The 17,886-nt window shown below is 47.8% G+C and overlaps 1 protein-coding gene across 1 annotated transcript in view; it reads right to left on the reverse strand.

Moving 5' to 3' along the window:
• Window positions 1-17,886, reverse strand: part of KIF5A (kinesin family member 5A) — a 36,515-nt gene that overhangs the window by 8,900 nt on the left and 9,729 nt on the right. The window contains exons 2-21 of the mRNA XM_010388952.2: window positions 14,114-14,201; window positions 13,947-14,020; window positions 13,428-13,532; window positions 13,129-13,177; window positions 12,667-12,722; window positions 10,898-10,985; window positions 10,491-10,615; window positions 8,903-9,007; window positions 8,566-8,714; window positions 8,287-8,435; window positions 7,792-7,967; window positions 6,214-6,282; window positions 5,318-5,524; window positions 4,859-5,005; window positions 2,569-2,757; window positions 2,069-2,186; window positions 1,675-1,739; window positions 1,448-1,557; window positions 966-1,067; window positions 52-112 (exon numbers count right to left, since the gene is read on the reverse strand). Coding sequence (XP_010387254.1) covers window positions 52-112; window positions 966-1,067; window positions 1,448-1,557; window positions 1,675-1,739; window positions 2,069-2,186; window positions 2,569-2,757; window positions 4,859-5,005; window positions 5,318-5,524; window positions 6,214-6,282; window positions 7,792-7,967; window positions 8,287-8,435; window positions 8,566-8,714; window positions 8,903-9,007; window positions 10,491-10,615; window positions 10,898-10,985; window positions 12,667-12,722; window positions 13,129-13,177; window positions 13,428-13,532; window positions 13,947-14,020; window positions 14,114-14,201 — 2,232 coding nt within the window. The remainder of the gene's footprint in view (window positions 1-51; window positions 113-965; window positions 1,068-1,447; window positions 1,558-1,674; window positions 1,740-2,068; window positions 2,187-2,568; window positions 2,758-4,858; window positions 5,006-5,317; window positions 5,525-6,213; window positions 6,283-7,791; window positions 7,968-8,286; window positions 8,436-8,565; window positions 8,715-8,902; window positions 9,008-10,490; window positions 10,616-10,897; window positions 10,986-12,666; window positions 12,723-13,128; window positions 13,178-13,427; window positions 13,533-13,946; window positions 14,021-14,113; window positions 14,202-17,886) is intronic.

The following is a 17,886-nucleotide window of genomic DNA, read 5'->3' on the forward strand; positions in this document are numbered from 1 at the left end:
GCCTTCCCACTCCCCAGTCCTGTGAATTTGGCACAGAAGGGAACCACTCACAACTGTCTCCTCCAGACCCTTGAGGTCCTGCTTGGACTGTTCATGTCGCTCGTACAGAAATCTGTAGCAAGAGAAATAAGGGAAATGGAAAGATCCCTCAGGACTCTCCTTCCTCCTGCCTCTTCCTCTATTACTTTTATCTCCATTTAAGTATTACTATTATTGTTACTTTTTGAAACAGGGTCTCATTCTGTTACCTAGGCTAGATAGAGTACAGTGGCACAATCATGGCTCACTGTAGCCTCAACCTCCTGGGCTTAGGGGATCCTTCCCACCTCAGCCTCCCAAGCATCTGGGACCACAGACATATGCCACCATGCCCAGCTAATTTTTGTATTTTTAGTAGAGACAGGGTTTTGCCACGTTGCCCAGGCTGGTCTTGAACTACTGAGCTCAAGCAGTCCACCTCTTCGGCCTCCCAAAGTGCTGAGATTACCGGTGTGAGCCATCACAGCCAGCCTATTATTATTTATTACACAAGTTACTCATGTTTACTGTGCAAAAATTAGAAAAGAATTTTAAAGAGAGAGATAAGCTGAGTTTTTATAAAAAGCCTATGATTCTACTATTCACAGATCAAACCAACATTAACCTTCTGGTGTCCATCTTTCCAGACTCTTTTTTCTATGCCTATATATCCATGTATCCATTTTTATGGGATCATACCATGCATATGGTTTTGTAACCTGCATTTTACACTGAATAGAACATCGTAAACCTCCTTGCATACTGGTGAATACTCAACGGCAGTCATTGCTGAGAGTGTCCTTTTTGTCCCTTCCGTACCCCATCATATTTTTCCCACGAGTCACCCTATCATGTCTGTGTGTGTATCCTGCCTCTGCAAGCATGACTGAGTTTGCAGTTCTGAGCCTACAAGGCTGTGGGCTTACAGGCAAATCCATGCCACTCACGTCAGCTCCTGCAGCTTGGTGCTCTTCTCATGTTCTTCACTCTTCAGCTTCTCGTAGTCAGCCTGAAGCTTCTCTAGCTCTAACTGGAGCTTCTGATTTAGGCTACAGAGCATCAGGAGGTAAGGGAGAGGGGGGAAAAGATGTTAATGAGGGGGAAGGGAAGACAGCTCTTCAAACATCTTCCTTCTTGAACGAGTGAGTCCAGTTAGAATTGATGTGTCCAGTTTCAGATACCAGGGGCAGACTCAGGCCACCATCTCCATGACAGAGCCAGGAACCCTGACCTCTCCAATCCTGGGAGCCTCAAGGATAGGGATTAGTCCTTATTCCATGTATCTCCTGAGGTGGGGCTACAAAGTTGTGGCATTGTTGAGGGAATGACACACGGATGTTAAATAATCAGATCCAGAGGGGACATGTGAGTTGGCACAGCAAGGTGACAGGACCCGGGAGGGACTGGAGTCGCCCTTGGGAACCCTTACTCTTTGAGCTCATCAATGGTCTTCTGCTTCTCGTTGATCTCGTCCCGGAGCCGGGCCAGCTGCCGGTGATGGGCCTCCCGGTGACTCTCCATCTGCAGCTCCAGAGCCTTCTGCAAACAATCCCACCCCAAGCTCAAAGGCCAGACTCCCAGAAACAAGCTCTGTGAGAGCCAGCACAGCTTTCACCACACCAGGCCCCAACTATCCCTGACACCTTCCCCACTCACCTTCACTTCATCTGCATCCTGGGTATCAGGTTCCTTGTCCTTCAGGGCCACTTCATGCACAGTTTCTAAGGGAAAGAGGGGAAGACAGCTGACATCAAACCTACTTCTTTCAGAAAGAACTTCATGTTGTGACCAGAACTCCGGGAAGGACTGGGGATGGGCCCACAGGGGTGTTCTTCTGTGTCAGGACTGTCCAATTTGATATAGCAGGAACAGAGAACAAGGGTGTATGGTTCATGTAAAATGAGCTACATGCAAAATCTTGGCTAATATATGAGTTGGCATCCGTGATTTCAAGCTAATGCTTTGAGTGAGTGATAATTGGGGTGATTTCTTTTGATGTTTCTGACTTCTCTGCCCTGGATGGTGGGATGGAGGAGTAAGAAGGCCTCACCCTGGGCCTGGAGCTTGGCCAGCTCGTCACTCAAGGAGTCATAGGACTCTTCCAGGTGCCGCTTCTTTAGCTCCACGCTCTGCATGTATTCTGTAAGTGAGCGGATCTTGGCCTCGTGCTGGTGGGAGAAAGTTGGTGAGAGGAAGAAGATGGAGCAAAGGACACAACCCCAGGCCGCACAGATCTCCAACCCCAGCTGTGCTCCCAGCCCTCCCTCCTGCTATACTTCCCATGAGGGTGCAGGGTTGGGGGCCATTCCTATGGGGCTCTTCCTTTAGCTCCCTTGGTTCAGGGGGCAGTACCTGCCCTGAGCCTTTACTTTTTTGGCCCTGATCTGCACCCCTGCCACCCTAGCTTTTCTGTTCTTGATTTCACTTGACCCCAGAACTTTGACCCCAGAACTTTTGACACCCACCTGGGTGTTAGGAGTTTTAGCCATAACCCCAGAGTAGCCTTCTTTCTCACATGGCATCTGAAGGTTCTCAAACTTAGGCACTCACCTGAGAGATGAGGAGCTGGCAGGATGAGAGCTCCCGCCCAGTCACTTCCATCTTGCGGTGACATTCCACCTGGAGGTTCTCCAGCTGCCGGCACCGCTTGACCACAGACTTGACTTCTGACTTGATTTTGCTGATGTAGAGTCGGGCCACAGTGAACTCCTCCTCGATGGCCCCACTGATTTCCACTGGCTAAGGGTGAGTAAAGGAGGAAGAGATGCTTCTTGGCTGCTGGGAAGCTTTATCCGTTCCCTCCCACCTTTTACCTACCCACACACACCCACATATGCAGGGACTCAAATGGGATTGGTATTTTCCAAATGACCTTTAGCAGCTCTCTATCACTGGCATTTCACATTAAATTCTTCTGCCTGCATTTAAAAATCCAAGTCTGTCCAGGTACAGTAGCTCACGCCTGTAATCCCAGCACTTTGGGAGGCCAAGGTGGGTGCATCACCTGAGGTCAGGAGTTCAAGACCAGCCTGGCCAACATGGTGGTAAAACCCTGTCTCTACTAAAAATACAAAATTAGCCAGGCATCATGGCACATGTCTATAATCTCAGCTACTCAAGAGGCTGAGGCAGGAGAATCGCTTGAACCCAGGAGGCGGGGGTTGCAGTGAACTGAGATCACACCACTGCACTCTAGCCTGGGCGACAGAGTGAGACTCCATCTCAAAAAAAAAAAAAAATTCAATTCTGGGCTGGGCTCGGTGGCTCATGCCTGTAATCCCAGCACTTTGGGAGGCCGAGGTGGGTGGACTACGAGGTCAGGAGTTCGAGAACAGCCTGGTCAATATGGTGAAACCCTGTCTCTACTAAAAATACAAAAAATTAGCCGGGAGTGGTGGCGTGTGGCTGTAGTCCCAGCTACTAGGGAGGCTGAGGCAGGATAATTACTTGAACTGAGGAGGCGGAGGTTGCAGTGAGCCAAGATCACACCAGTGCACTCCAGCCTGGCCAACAGAGCAAGACTCCGTCTCAAAAAAAAAAAAAAAATCCAATTCTGACAGTCCCCCACTTATAAATAAATCTTATAAAGCAACATGATTTTATTTTGATCTGCTTGATCACCCAGATTATCCTCACACCCACAGATTTGCATATTTCATTCTTAACTCTGTACCTATGCCCCACCTCTAACTGCTACTGTAAACACTGCTCTGTTGCTACTTCTTTTTATTATTATTATATATATATATTTTTTTGAGACGGAGTCTCGCTCTGTTGCCCAGGCTGGAGTGCAGTGGTGCGATCTCGGCTCACTGCAAGCTCCGCCTCCCGGGTTCAAGCGATTCCCCTGCCTTAGCCTCCCGAGTAGCTGGGATTACACGCATGAGTCACCACACCCGGCTAATTTTGTATTTTTAGTAGACACGGGGTTTTTCCATGTTGGTCAGGCTGGTCTCAAACTGCTGGATCTGCCCGCCTCGGCCTCCCAAAGTGCTGGGATTACAGGCGTGAGTCACCGTGTACAGCCTCATTTTTTTTTCTTTTTTTAAAGACAGGGTCTGGCTCTGTCGCCCAGGCTAGAGTGCAGTAGCTCGATCATGGCTCACTGCAGCCTCAACCTCCCATACTCAGGTGATTCTCCCACCTCAGCCTCTCAAGTAGCTGGGACTACAGGCGTGTGCCACCACGCCCAGCTAATTGTTTGCATTTTTTGTAAAGATAGGGTTTCACTGTGTCACCCAGGCTGGTCATGAACTCCTGGGTTCAAGTGATCCGCCTATCTCAGTCTCCCAAAATGTTGGGATTACAGACGTGAACCACCATGCCTGGCCTCCATTGCTTCTTTATTCAGCACCCTTTAGAATTTTTTTTTTTATTTGGCAGAGTCTTACACTATAACCCAGGCTAGAGTGCAGTGGTGTGACCTCGTTTCACTGTAACCTCCACCTCCCAGGTTCAAGCGATTCTCCTACCTCAGTCTCCTGAGCAGCTGGAATTACAGGTGCACGTCACCACGCCTGGCTAATTTTTGTATTTTTAGTAGAAACAGGGTTTCGCCATGTTGGTGAGGTCAGGTCTCGAACTCCTGACCTCAAGCAATCCGCCCGCCTCGGCCTCCCAAAGTGCTGGGATTACAGCCGTGAGCCACTGCACCCAACCTAGAATGTATCTTTTCAACTGGGTCTATGCAAGCCTCTACCTGTCTTCCTGGGTCTGGTTCAAAGGCATGTTCCCTGGCTCTCTGGCTGCCTTTCTCAGTATCTGCGAAGGCCTGGATGGCTCATCTTGCATCTTCCACTAGTGCCCAGCCTGAACAAGACTGCTGTCTCTCACCACTCACCAGCTTAATCTCCCCGTTGCCCACAATGACGCTGAACTCGCTCAGATCCTTCATCAGCCCGTTCAGCACCTCAGCAATTCGTTTTCGCTGGTGTCCACTGACCTCCTGTAGCCGCTGCAACTCAGACTCCAGGGACAGCATGGTGGCCTGGGGACAGCCCCTCAGGTCATTCCTGTTGCCATCCTCCGGCTCCCCTGCCCAGCCCAGGCAGAGGCCTCTCCCTTCATGCAAGACCCTGAGGGCTGCTATGAAGAGAACATAGGCCCTGCAAGAGAGTCTGGAAGGGAGAGGGACTTCGAGGGGAAAGTACAGTGACAAGGTTGGGGAGGGACTCATAATGCACTGAACAGCAGGGCAGAGGTGCAGCCACCATACAGCCCCGGAAGGATGCAGAGGTTCCCTCAACATGGGAAATGTTCTGTGGCCAGGGAGCTGTTGGGCCATTGGTACACCACTTACCACCTTCTGAGACAGCTCATCCACCAGAAGCTGGTTCTGCTGGCTCTTCTCCTCCACCTCCTGGGACTTCTGGTCATAGTTCACAGCCAGCTCCTCCAGAGCCTGCAGCACTTCCTTCACTTCATCCTTAGCGGCATCGTTCTCTGATTGCAGGTGGCTCAGCTCCCGCTGGACCTTCTCGTTGTCTCCTCGGGTGGACACCAGCAGCTTCAAGGGAGAGGAGTGGCATGTGGGAAAGCTCACTGCCAGTGACCACTTCTATGGCCTTGGGTCTGGGAAGCTGAGCACTCCCACCCAAAATAAAGAGTTAAGAGGAAGTAGGCTTTAGGCTTCATAGAAATAGGGCAACAGAATGAATAATGAAGAAGCCCCCAGACTCTAAAATTTGTGCTTTAAGAAAAGCCCCAGCTGGGCGCAGTGGCTCACTGCCTGTAATCCCAGCACTTTGGGAGGCCTAGGTAGGCGGATTGCCTGAGCTCAGGAGTTTGAGACCAGCCTGAGTAACATGGCAAAACTCCATCTCTACAAAAAATACAAAAATTAGCCATGTGTGGTGGTACACTTGTAGTCCCAGCTACTTAGGGGGCTGAGGCAGGAGGACTGCTTGACCTTGGAAGATCGAGGCTGCAGTGAGCTGAGACTGCACCACTGCATTCCAGCCTGGGTAACAAATTGAGACTCCATCTCTAAAAGAAAAAAAAAGAAAGAAAGAAAGAAAAAAAAGAAAAAGAAAAGAAAAGCCCCAGTGAGGTTCCCAGACTTCTATTGCTTGCAGGAATGATTAATCCCTAAGCACAAAGCCCCTTCTTCCATCTGATTTTAAAAAGGTCTATTCCATGCCTTCCAGGGATGAACAGAACCCCTTTGCTCTCAGGTCCTGCCCTCCCTCCTGTTACCTCTTCCTGGTCCAGCATTTGCTGCTTGAGCTTCTCTATGAGTTGGCTTTGCTGGTTGATTTCATCATCCTGTTGGAGGCAACGGGGAAAGACAGGTGAAGGGAAGCTACTCCTTCCAGTTTAGACGTAAGAAGTTTGGGGGTAGAGGCAGGATCCTGATAAAAATCCAGATAGTATAAGCTTTGAGTTAGAAACCCCATATCCTACAAGAGGATCACTTGAGGCCAGGAGTTCAAGACCAGCCTGGGCAATATAGTGAAACTCTGTCTCTACAAAAAATTTAAAATATTAGCTAGCCTAGTGGTGCATGCCTGTAATCCCAGTGCAATGAAAGGCCAAGGCGGGAGGATCGCTTGAAGCCAGGAGTTTGAGACCAGCCTGGGCAACAAAGTGAAACTCCATCTCTACCAAAAAAAAAAAAAAAAAAAATTAGCTGGTTGTGGTGGTGTGCACCTGTAGTCCCAGCTGCTTCGGAGGCTGAGGTGAGGGAGGATCCCTTGAGCCCAGGAGTTTGAGGCTGCAGTGAGCTATTACTGCACCACTGCACTTCTGCCTGGGTAACAAAGCAAGACTCTTTCTCTCAAAGCAAAATAACAATAATAAATGAAAATAAAAATATTTTTATGAATAATTATTATTATCATCTTTTTCTTTTTTTTTGAGACAGAGTTTTGCTCTTGTTGCCCAGGCTGGAGTGCTAATGCACAATTTCGGCTCACTGCAACCTCCACCTCCCAGGTTCAAGTGATTCTCTGGCCTCAGCCTCCCAAGTAGCTGGGATTACAGGGATGCCCACCACCCCAGGCTAAATTTTTTTTTTTTTTGTATTTTTAGTAGAGACAGGGTTTCTCCATGTTGGTCAGGCTGGTCTCGAACTCCTGACCATAGGTGATCCACCTGCCTTGGCCTCCCAAAGTGCTGGTGTTACAGGCATGAGCCACCATACCCAACCAAGAATTATTAATGAAGTAGGAACCCGTGCATAATATAATGCTGAATGAAAAATATCAGATGCATAATTACATATACAGGCTGGGCATGGTGGCTCACACCTGTAATCCCAGCACTTCGGGGGGCTGAGGCAGGCACATCACCAGAGGTCAGGGGTTTGAGACCAGCCTAGCCAACATGGTGAAACCCCATTTCTACCAAAAATACAAAAATTAGCCGGGCATGGTGGCGCGTGCCTGTAATCCCAGTTATTCTGGAGGCTGAGGCAGGAGAATCACTTGAACCCGAGAGGCAGAGGTTGCAGTGAACCACAATCGTGCCACTGCACTCTAGCCTGGGTGACACAGCAAGACTCTGTCTCAGAAAACAAATTTTAAAAAAATTACATATACAGTATATCTCAATTGCATGGTATATGTACAGAGAAAAACAAAAAATGTTAAGTGTTATCTCTGAATAGTGAATGATTTTAATTTTCTTCTATACATTTACATTGATTTTTCCACATTTCAAGCATGAACATTTATCCCTTTTAAAACCAAGAAGAAGCAATATGAGTGATTTTCTTTGATCCTCTACCTCTCATCCCACCCGGCGTGTCTCAGTACCCTGCCTGGCCACCCTCACCTTGTCGTCAAGCTGCTTATAGAGGCGGCGGATCTCCTCCTCGTATTTCTGCCGCTCTTCGGGCGCAATGCGCACCACGATGGATGAGTTGTCATTCACAGGGGTCTCCTCACAGAGCTCAGCTCCCAGGGCTGCCTCCTCCCCAGCCAGGCGCTCCGTCTCAGGCACATTCTCTCCTGCAAAGGGGCAGGACAAGGTGAGGTATGGGAGAAGAAGCTGCTGCATCCACCAGTTCTTCCTTCTCATTCTGCATGCCAAGACCTCTGGGCCCTTGAACTCTCCTGCCAAGTGGACCTTCTACCTTTTGGGAGTCTGGGAGGTAGGTAGTCAGGCCCCTCCCTTCCCTCATGACTGCTCTACTGCACCTGTCCAGAAACACAGTCCCTCTTCCTGGAGATTGAACTGGCCAGAAACATCACCCAAACAGAGTTGGCTCCCAAGCCACCTCCTCCTCCTCCTCCCACTGCCCCTCACTCCCATCTATCCATCTCTAACCATTGCGCCACCGGCTCAGCTCAGCCTCTAGCTTCGCAATCGTCTCCTTCTGGGCCTTTGTCTTCTCCTTCTCCTTCTCATATTTCTTCTTCCACTGCTCAGCAGTCAACTCCAGATTTACTGAGGCAGTGTTCTTAATGGTCTTTGCCCTGGGTGAGGAGAAGAGGAAGAAAGATAAGAGACCTACATTAGATTTGGGTGACCCTGAGGAGAGAGAGCCGCAGGGGCTGGGATGGGAAGCTGGCTACCAGGGATCCCTCTGGGGACCCTGCCACTGACCGCTGCCCAAACATCAGGGTGGACTTAGTCTCTGCATCATTGTAACTGGACGGTGAGCAACAGATGAACATAGTCGTCCGGCAGTTTCCCCCGAGAGAGTCCTGGAGAATCCTTGTCATTTTGCTGTCACGATATGGAACATAGCTTTTCTGGGGGAGGAAGGAGACCATGAATCAGAAATAAACAAATAAAATTCAACAGGGAATCAGAAAGGATAGTGGTGTCACCCGGGGATCAAGCAACCCATGAATTGGGGCATGATTATATGGCGGTATTAGGAGGTGGGGGAGGAAACGGGGTGGGGCTTGAGGGGTGAGGGGACCTAAGGATCACTCACAGTGCCCTCAGCCAGTGCGGAGATCACATTGCCCAGAGCTGACAGTGACTTGTTGATATTCTTTGCCTCATCCAGCACGGCTCCCTCTGCTCCAGTCTTGCTGACCTGCCAGGGCAGTAAGAGATGAGTGTGTATGAGCAGCTGCACATGGAGAGGGCTGTCACCACCTCATTCCAGGGCTCAGTCCACGGAGAAAGGAAGGAACGGGGAAGAAGATGTAGTAAAAGAGATCCTTGGCTGGGATTGGGGAAGGCCCTTCTTCTGTTCCCCTAAACTCTCTTGTCAAACATCACATTGCCCCTAACCCCTGCCACATATTATATGATTCCGTTTTGCTTTTTCGTTTTTTTTCCTTTGAGACAGAGTCTCACTCTTGTTCCCAGGCTGGAGTGCAATAGTGCAATCTCGGCTTACCACAACCTCCGCCTCCCAGGTTCAATAGGTTATCCTGCCTCAGCCTCCTGAGTAGCTGAGATTACAGGCATGTGCCACCATGCCTGGCTAATTTTGCATTTTTTGTAGAGATGGGGTTTCTCCATGTTGGCCAGGCTGGTCTTGAACTCCCGACCTCAGGTGATCCACCGGCCTCAGCCTCCCAAAGTGTTGGGATTACAGGTATGAGCCACTGCGCCCAGCCATATGATTCCACTTATATGAAATGTTCAGGATAGGCAAATCCATAGAGACAGAAAGTAGATTAGAAGTTGACAGGGGATGGGGTTAAGAGACAATGGAGAATGGTATAAACCCGGGAGGCGGAGCTTGCACTGAGCCGAGATCCGGCCACTGCACTCCAGCCTGGGCAATAGAGCGAGACTCCATCTCAAAAAAAAAAAAAGAGAGAGACAATGGAGAGTGACTGTGAATGGATGATGACAGTGTTCTAGAATTGGATAGCGTAATGGTTGTACAACCTTGGGAACATACTACAAACAACTGAATTGCACTTTAAAATAGTGAACTTTATGGTATGTGAATTATATCCCAATACAAATCATTTTTTAGTTAAAAAAAACGGCTGGCCGGACACAGTGGCTCATGCCTGTAGTCCCAGTACTTTGGGAAGCCGAGGCAGGCAGATCATGAGGTCAGGAGTTTGAGACCAGCCTGGCCAACATGGTGAAACCCTGTCTCTACTAAAAATACAAATATTAGCCGGGCTTGATGGCGGGAGCCCGTAATCCCAGCTACTTGGGAGACTGAGGCAGGAGAATCACTTGAACCTGGGAGGCAGGGGTTGCAGTGAGTGGAGAGCGTGCCACTGCACTCCTCTAGCCTGGGTGACAGAGCAAGAATCCGTCTCAAAAAAAAAAAAAAAAGAGCCAAAGACCAGCCTGGCCAACATAGTGAAATCCCATTTCTACTAAAAATACAAAAAATTAGCCAGGCATGGTGGCGGGCACCTGTAATCCCAACTACTTGGGAGGCTGAGGTAGGAGAATCACTTGAACCCAGAAGGCGGAGGTTGCAGTGAGCCGAGATGGTGCCACTGCAATGCAGCCTGGGCGACAGAGTGAGACTCTGTCTCAAAAAAAAAAAAGGAAAGAACCAAGGCTTCCACCCGCCCCATATCCACAGGACCCACTACCTTCTCACTCCCTGCCAGGTCCACCAGATACAGCTTCCCACTGAGCTTCTGCTCCGTTTCCATGTTCTCCTGCTTGATGTTGATGAGGAAGATGCTGTGGCTCCGAGAGCTATGTTCATTCATGTCTGCAGGAGCAAGGGAGAAACAGGAACTGCACCACTCTGCAGAACTGAGGTCCTCAGCCCCAGGCTTCCACTGACCCCAGCCCCGCCCACCCAGAGAGAAGGCACCCACCAGGACTAGCCCTGCTGCCACATCTCCCAGGCAGCAGGGTCCTACAGACAAGGGGTCCTCCTCCTCTGTGGGGCACAGTGTTTCCTTGCTCACTTTTGAGTCCCTCCACCCCAAAGGACACAGAACACAGGTGGATCCTCAGATTCGAGAGATCCCCTTGTATCCTCACTCACTGGTAACAGCCACATGACGATTTGATTTCCCTTCATCAATCACATCCAGAATCTCCTCCGGGCTGGACACAAAGCGTTCAGTACAACCCTGTGGGGGACAAATGGACAGTGACCCATACGCTTTGTTTTTTAAGTTTGCATTTATTTATTTATTTATTTATTTATTTATTTATTTTTCTTTTGAGATGGAGCTCTGTTGCCCAGGCTGGAGTGCAGTGTTGAGATCTCGGCTCACTGCAACCTCCACCTCCCAGGTTCAAGCGATTCTCCTGCCTCAGTCTCCCGAGAAGCTGGGATTACAGACGCCTGCCACCACACCCAGCTACTTTTTGTATTTTTAGTAGAGACGGGGTTTTACCATGTTGGTCAGGCTGGTCTCAAAGTCCTGACCTCGTGATCCGCCTGCCTCGGCCTCCCAAAGTACTGGGATTACAGGCGTGGGCCACCGCGCCCAACTTTGTATTTATTTTTATCTTGTGTATTTACTACGTTTTTGAAACAGCGGTGGGCACGGTGGCTCATGCCCATAATCCCAGCACTTTGGGAAGCCAAGGCGGGTGGATAACCTGAGGTCAGGATTTCGTGATCAGACTGGCCAACATGGCAAAATCCTGTCTCTACTAAAAATACAAAATTAGCCAGACGTGGTGGCACATGCCTGTAATTCCAGCTACTCAGAAGGCTGAGGCAGGAGAATCGCTTGAACCCAGGAGGCTGAGGTTGCAGTGAGCCAAGCCAAGATCAGGCGCCATTGTACCCCAGCCTGGGCAACGAGAGAGAAATTCTGTCTCAAAAAAAAAAAAAAAGAAAGAAAAAGAAGAAAACAGTGTTGCAGTGGCTTACGCCTATAATCCCAGCACGCTGGGAGGCTGAGGTGGGCAGATCACCTAAGGTCAGGAGTTCGAGACCAGCCTGGCCAACATGGTGAAACCCTGTCTCTACTAAAAATACTAAAATTAGCCAGACGTGGTGGCACGTGCTTGTAGTTTCAGCTACTCAGGAGCCTGAGGCAGGAGAATCACTTGAACCCGGGATGGGGAGGTTGCAGTGACCCTAGATCAAGCCACTGTACTCCAGCCTGGGCAACAGAGCAAGACTCTGTCTCAAAAAAAAAATTAAATTAAATTAAATAAGAGACAGGGTCTTGCTATGTTGGCCAGGCTGATCTTGAACTCCTCAAGTGATCCTCCCACCTCAGCCTCCTAAAGTGTTGGGATTACGGGCATGAGCCACGGCCCCCAGGCATGTCTTCCACTAAACTTTGATTTGCAAATTAAATTGCATGCACGCTGACCAATGACCTTTCAAGACAGTATCTTTTCTTTTCTTCTTCTTTTTTTAAAGACAGGTTCTCACTCTGTCGCCCAGGCTGGAGTGCAATGATGCAATCTCGGCTCACTGCAACCTCTGCCTCCCAGGTTCAAGAGATTCTCCTGCCTCGGTGTCCCAAGTAGCTGGGATTACAGGCGTGAGCCACCACGCCCAGCTAATTTTTTGTATTTTTAGTAGAAATGGGGTTTCACTATATTGGCCAGGCTGGTCTCGAACTCCTGGCCTCAACTGATCCACCCATCTCAGCCTCCCAAAGTGCTGGGATTACAGGCGTGAGTCACCATGCCCAGCGAAAACAGTATCTTTTCTGATCCCCTAGACTCTCCCTGGCCCATAGACACATTTCATTCCTCCGGGATATCCACTCTCCAACTTCACAGTCACTGACCTATGCTCCTCCCCAACCCACACTCTCAATACACTGGCCCCACTCTCACCTTGACAAATGGCACACGGTTCTTGTCCTCGTGCACAGACAGATTTGTCTTGGTCACTAAATCAAAAGAATGCAGGGTGAGCAAGACTAGTACTTCCACCGCCCCCACCTGCACCTTGCAGTCGGCTCAGATGGTGGTTTTCTTCTCTCTGCTAAAGGAAGACTCTCCCTGTGAAGCGTAAACTCCCTGCACGAACTGAAGGCTCAGTTTCTCCTCCTTCTCCTTAGGGCTCCTGCATCCCAGCCCCAGATCCTCTCAAACTGTTCATATGTAGTCCTGGGCTCCTAAGTCCATCTCCTGACCTTCTCAGTTTTTGGTAATTCTGGCAAATGGAGCCAAAGGACTTGGGTGCTGTGTGCCCTCTGCATCTCTTGTCAATTGGTACCTAATTCCATGTGCAATATGAGCTCTCTTTTCTCCACCCTCCTCACACACCTTCATCCACTGGGGCAAAACACTCACCATCCAGAAGGTCACGAATTTTGTCCAGGTAAATTTCAAAGTAAGAAACCTGGTTAAGAAGAAAAAAGGAATGTGAAGTAAAGAGGGCCTATCTTAAAACTGGTTCAGGAATCCCACACTAATATGACCTGCTCAAACAGTGGTGGTGGGAGGAAAAGAACAGAAGAGAACATCTTGACAAAGAACTGTGGTAACCGGAAAGGGAGTCAAGTTGGGGAGGCCAGGCTCTTCAGTGGGTTTATTTTAGATCTTCCCCTCCCAGTCCCCATCTGAATGCCCAGCTATCATGCCCTGGTCACCTTGATGTGGAACTCAAGGTTCTCATCCATGGAGTAGATGTGGTTGAAGATGTCTCGGGCAATTCGAGGAATGATTCCCATCAGCTGGGGGTCGTGCAGCTTTCCCTGACGAGTGAAGGCATTTGAGAGTGAAGCTGGGGCTCAGGGATATTGAGACAACTCAGATGTATGCAGGTGAACACCAAGGCAAGAGTCAATAAGAAGAACATCCTAAGTTAGGAGATGGTCACCACCATGTCTGCCTTTTAGAGGAGCAAGGAGATAATTGAGTAGCCCTTTGGACTTCCATTGCTTTTCCAGATCAAAAGAAGACTGGAGTAGTGGAAAGGATGATCCACTGCAGTGAGCTGAAGGGATTCCAATACACTTCCCCTAATATTGCCCTTCAGTTCATCCTCTGTACCCATCTATCTGCCTCTGGACCAGGCAATCCTTGATTCCTAGATCTTCCCCCACTGAGATCCCCTGATCTTCCATTAACACTCCTAGCCCCTCAACCACCAGAGCCAAAACCCTCACCTCCATGGTATGTGTTTTCCCTGAGGATGTCTGTCCATAAGCAAAAATGGTGCCATTGTAGCCAGCAAGGACATCTGGAAGAGACAGTAGAGAAAGAGTACTGGTGGAGATAAGTCGGGTAGGAAATGGGGTGCTGAGAAGAGACGTTCTAAAAAGAAATCTATTACCTTTGACAATCTGCATGGCACATGCATGATAAACTTGCTCCTGAGTCGTGTTTGGGGGGAATACACGGTCAAAAACATATGGCTTCCCCTGGAATGAAAATAAAAGGTATCAGACATCAGCAGGCAGGATGTGAGGGAAAAGAAATACCACAACCTCCTTCCAGTAGCTGAGAAAGGCACCCTTTTCTTCAATGCCCCTAATGAACAGAAATGTGGGAGAATGGCCAGGTGTGGTGGCTCACGCCTGTAATTTCAGCATTTTAAGAGGCTTAGGCGGGCAGATCACGAGGTCAGGAGTTCAAGACCAGCCTGGCCAATATGGTGAAACCCTGTCTCTACTAAAAATACAAAAATTAGCCGGGCGTGGTGGCAGGTGCCTGTAGTCCCAGCTACTCAGGAGGCAGAGACAGGAGAATGGCATGAAACCGGGAGGCAGAGCTTGCAGTGAGCCAAGATTGCGCCATTGCACTCCAGCCTGGCGACAGAGCGAGACTCCATCTCAAAAAACAAACACAAAAACAAAGAAAAGAAATGTGGGAGAATAAGAGAAACTAAAGGTACTGATGCCAGGAGTTGTGTCTGTGGTAGAGGAGTATTGCACAGTGAGATTGTGTTAGGGGATCTTAGTTGTGGTGTGATGATTGAGCACTCCACTACCCCAAACTCCTCCCTGGGAAGTCAGATGAAAAAAGATAATAGGACCACAGGTGATGAAAAGTGAAGAACAATTCATTAACACTAAAAAGTATCTCAAGCTAGAAATATCTTCCTCAACAGATCCACATACCCTGATATGGAAAGATCTTCAGATGTACTAAGTGAAAGATGCAAAGTTAGTGACATATATGTATAGCATGTTCCCTACCATGTAAATGAAATTCAGTCTACACTGAAAGCCTCTGTGGAAACATTAACACAAGCTCTCTCTCTTTGTGAAAGGAATATATGCTATCAGATATGTGGGTCTCCCTTTAAGAACAGAACAAGTTTTAATTTGGGCCGGGTGTGGTGGCTCACGCCTGTAATCCCAGCACTTTGGGAGGCCGAGGCGGGCGGATCACCTGAGGTCAGGAGTTTGAGACCAGCCTGGCCAACATGTTGAAATCCCGTCTCTACTAAAAATACAAAAATTAGCCGGGTGTGGTGGTAGGCACCTGTAATCCCAGCTACTCAGGAGGCTGAGGCAGGAGAGTCTCTTGAACCCGGGAGGCGGAGGTTGCAGTGAGCCAAGATCGCATCATTGCACTCCAACCTGGGGGACAACAGCAAGACTTCATCTCAAAAAAAAAAAAAAAAAAAAAAAAAGAACTGTAAAGCAAATCATTCAAATCTACAAATCCTTGTTGAATTCAGGAATATGTTGTAAATCACATGTGCTAATAAGAATGATAAAGACACAAAATACAACTTAGGGAGCTAACCAACGAATATATTTGATGGCTAATCACATTAGCGGTAAATCTCTGGGAAAAGTAAATGAGACAATGCTTGTTCTCTATCATAGGTGACTGACTTGTCAAATTGTTTTATTACAGAGTCCATCTTTATCCAACCGAAATGTAAACCTCAAGATCTACAGACGCCAGAGTTTGCAGAGTTTGGGACATATGTTTTAACTAATTAAGGCAAGTTATAAACCTTGGCTAGAGCTGGAGATGTGGCTCTAGGTACAGCAATAACATTGTATGAATATATACAGATTTTTTTTTCTAGAAGGAATTATACAAAAGTGTTAACAGTGGTTACTTTGAGAAGAGAAACTGAGAGAAAGGCTTTTATTTTTCATTTTGCATCCTGCATGGTTTACATTTTTAAACTATGTATAAGCATTATATTTTAAAAAAGTTTAATGGCAAAGAAGAGATAATTGTGTATTCTTTTATTCTTTATATTTCTTTGTATAAAAGAAAACTAATACATGTTTTTTATATTTAAAAAATTAAATTAAATCTGGCTTATAGAAAAAAATCCTACCTAAAATATTCCTCTAGTCTCTCTGTGGTGAAAGCCTCTGAAACCCAAGAAACAGAACCCACTAAGGAAAAGAAGTTAGAAAAGTGCCCTCTGTAAAGTACCAACAGATAGAACCTTTCTGGAGGACAATTCTATTAAATATTTAAATGTCCATACTGTTCACAGTCTGTACCAGGATTCCAGTGCTAAAATTTCCTTTTATAAAACACTTGCTGGGCTGGGCATGGTGACTCATGCCCATAATCCCAGCATTTTGGGAGGATGAGGCAGGCAGATCACTTGAGGTCAGGAGTTTAAGACCAGCCTGGGCAACATGGTGAAACCCCATCTCTAAAAAAAATACAAAAATTATCTGGGTGTGGTGGTGCACGCCTGTAATTCCAGCTACTCGGGAGGCTGAGGTGGGAGAATTACCTGAGCTCAAAAGGCAGAGGTTGCAGTGAGCCAAGACCGGGCCACTGCACCCCAGCCTGGGCGACAGAGAGACACCCTGCATCAAACAAACAAACAAATAAATAAACAAAAAAAATCTCTATTTTTTTCTTTTTTTTTCTTTTTCTTGAGTCAGGTTCTCATCTGTCATGCAGGCTGGAGTACAGTGGCAAAATCACAGCTCACTGCAGCCTCAATCTCCCTGGCCCAAGCAATCCTACCAAGTAGCTGGGACCACAGGCACATGCCACTATTCCTGCCTAATTTTGTTTATTTTTTGTAGAGGCAGGGTCTCACCATGTTGCCCAGGCTGGTCTCAAACTCCTGTGCTCAAGCAATCCACCCACCTCAGCCTCCCAAAGCGCTAGGATTGCAAGCGTGAGCCACAATGCCCCGCCTTAAAAACTCTCATAAATTAGTAACAAAAAGACAAAAACTAAACAGAAAAAGGTGAACAAGAACTAGAAACAAGCAACAGAAGAAGAAATATAAATGTTCAGTAACCAGGAAGATGTTCAACATTTTCCAAGAAAACAAACTGTAATGGTAAAATCTCTTTTCACCTCTCAAACTGGAAAACAAAATTTGCATTGTAATACCTAGTGTAGATGTGGGTTCAAAAAAATGAGAACTTTCATTATTTTCTGGTTGGTGAGTACATCCATACAACAATTCAAAAATGTATATTCAAAAGACTTAAATTTTACATATCCATTGATCCAGAAACTCTACTTCTAAGAATTGATATCATGGAAATCAAGATTTCGCTACAAGGGTGTTTATCATCACATTGTTTATAATAATGAGAAATTACTTAAAGGAGTAATATTTAGGAGACTGGTTAACCTAAGGAGTGGATTAAATTACAGCATATACATATATTTTATTCCTCACTGTTTTTTTTTTTTTTTTTTTTTTGAGACGGAGTCTCGCTCTTTCGCCAGGCTGGAGTGCAGTGGCCGGATCTCAGCTCACTACAAGCTCCGCCTCCCGGGTTCACGCCATTCTCCTGCCTCAGCCTCCCGAGTAGCTGGGACTACAGGGCCCGCCACCACGCCCGGCTAGTTTTTTGTATTTTTTAGTAGAGACGGGGTTTCACCGTGTTAGCCAGGATGGTCTCGATCTCCTGACCTCGTGATCCGCCCGTCTCGGCCTCCCAAAGTGCTGGGATTACAGGCTTGAGCCACCGCGCCCGGCCACTGTTTTTTAAAATAATGCCATAACTAGCTGGGCATGGTGGCTCACGCCTGTAATCCCAGCACTTTGGGAGGCCAAGACAGGCAGATTACTTGAGGCCAGGAGTTCGAGACTAGCCTAGCCAACATGGTGAAATCCTGTCTCTACTAAAAATACAAAAATTAGCCGCG

This window comes from Rhinopithecus roxellana, chromosome 10, assembly GCF_007565055.1.
Source record: "Rhinopithecus roxellana isolate Shanxi Qingling chromosome 10, ASM756505v1, whole genome shotgun sequence".
Classification (NCBI taxonomy): Eukaryota; Metazoa; Chordata; class Mammalia; order Primates; family Cercopithecidae; genus Rhinopithecus; species Rhinopithecus roxellana.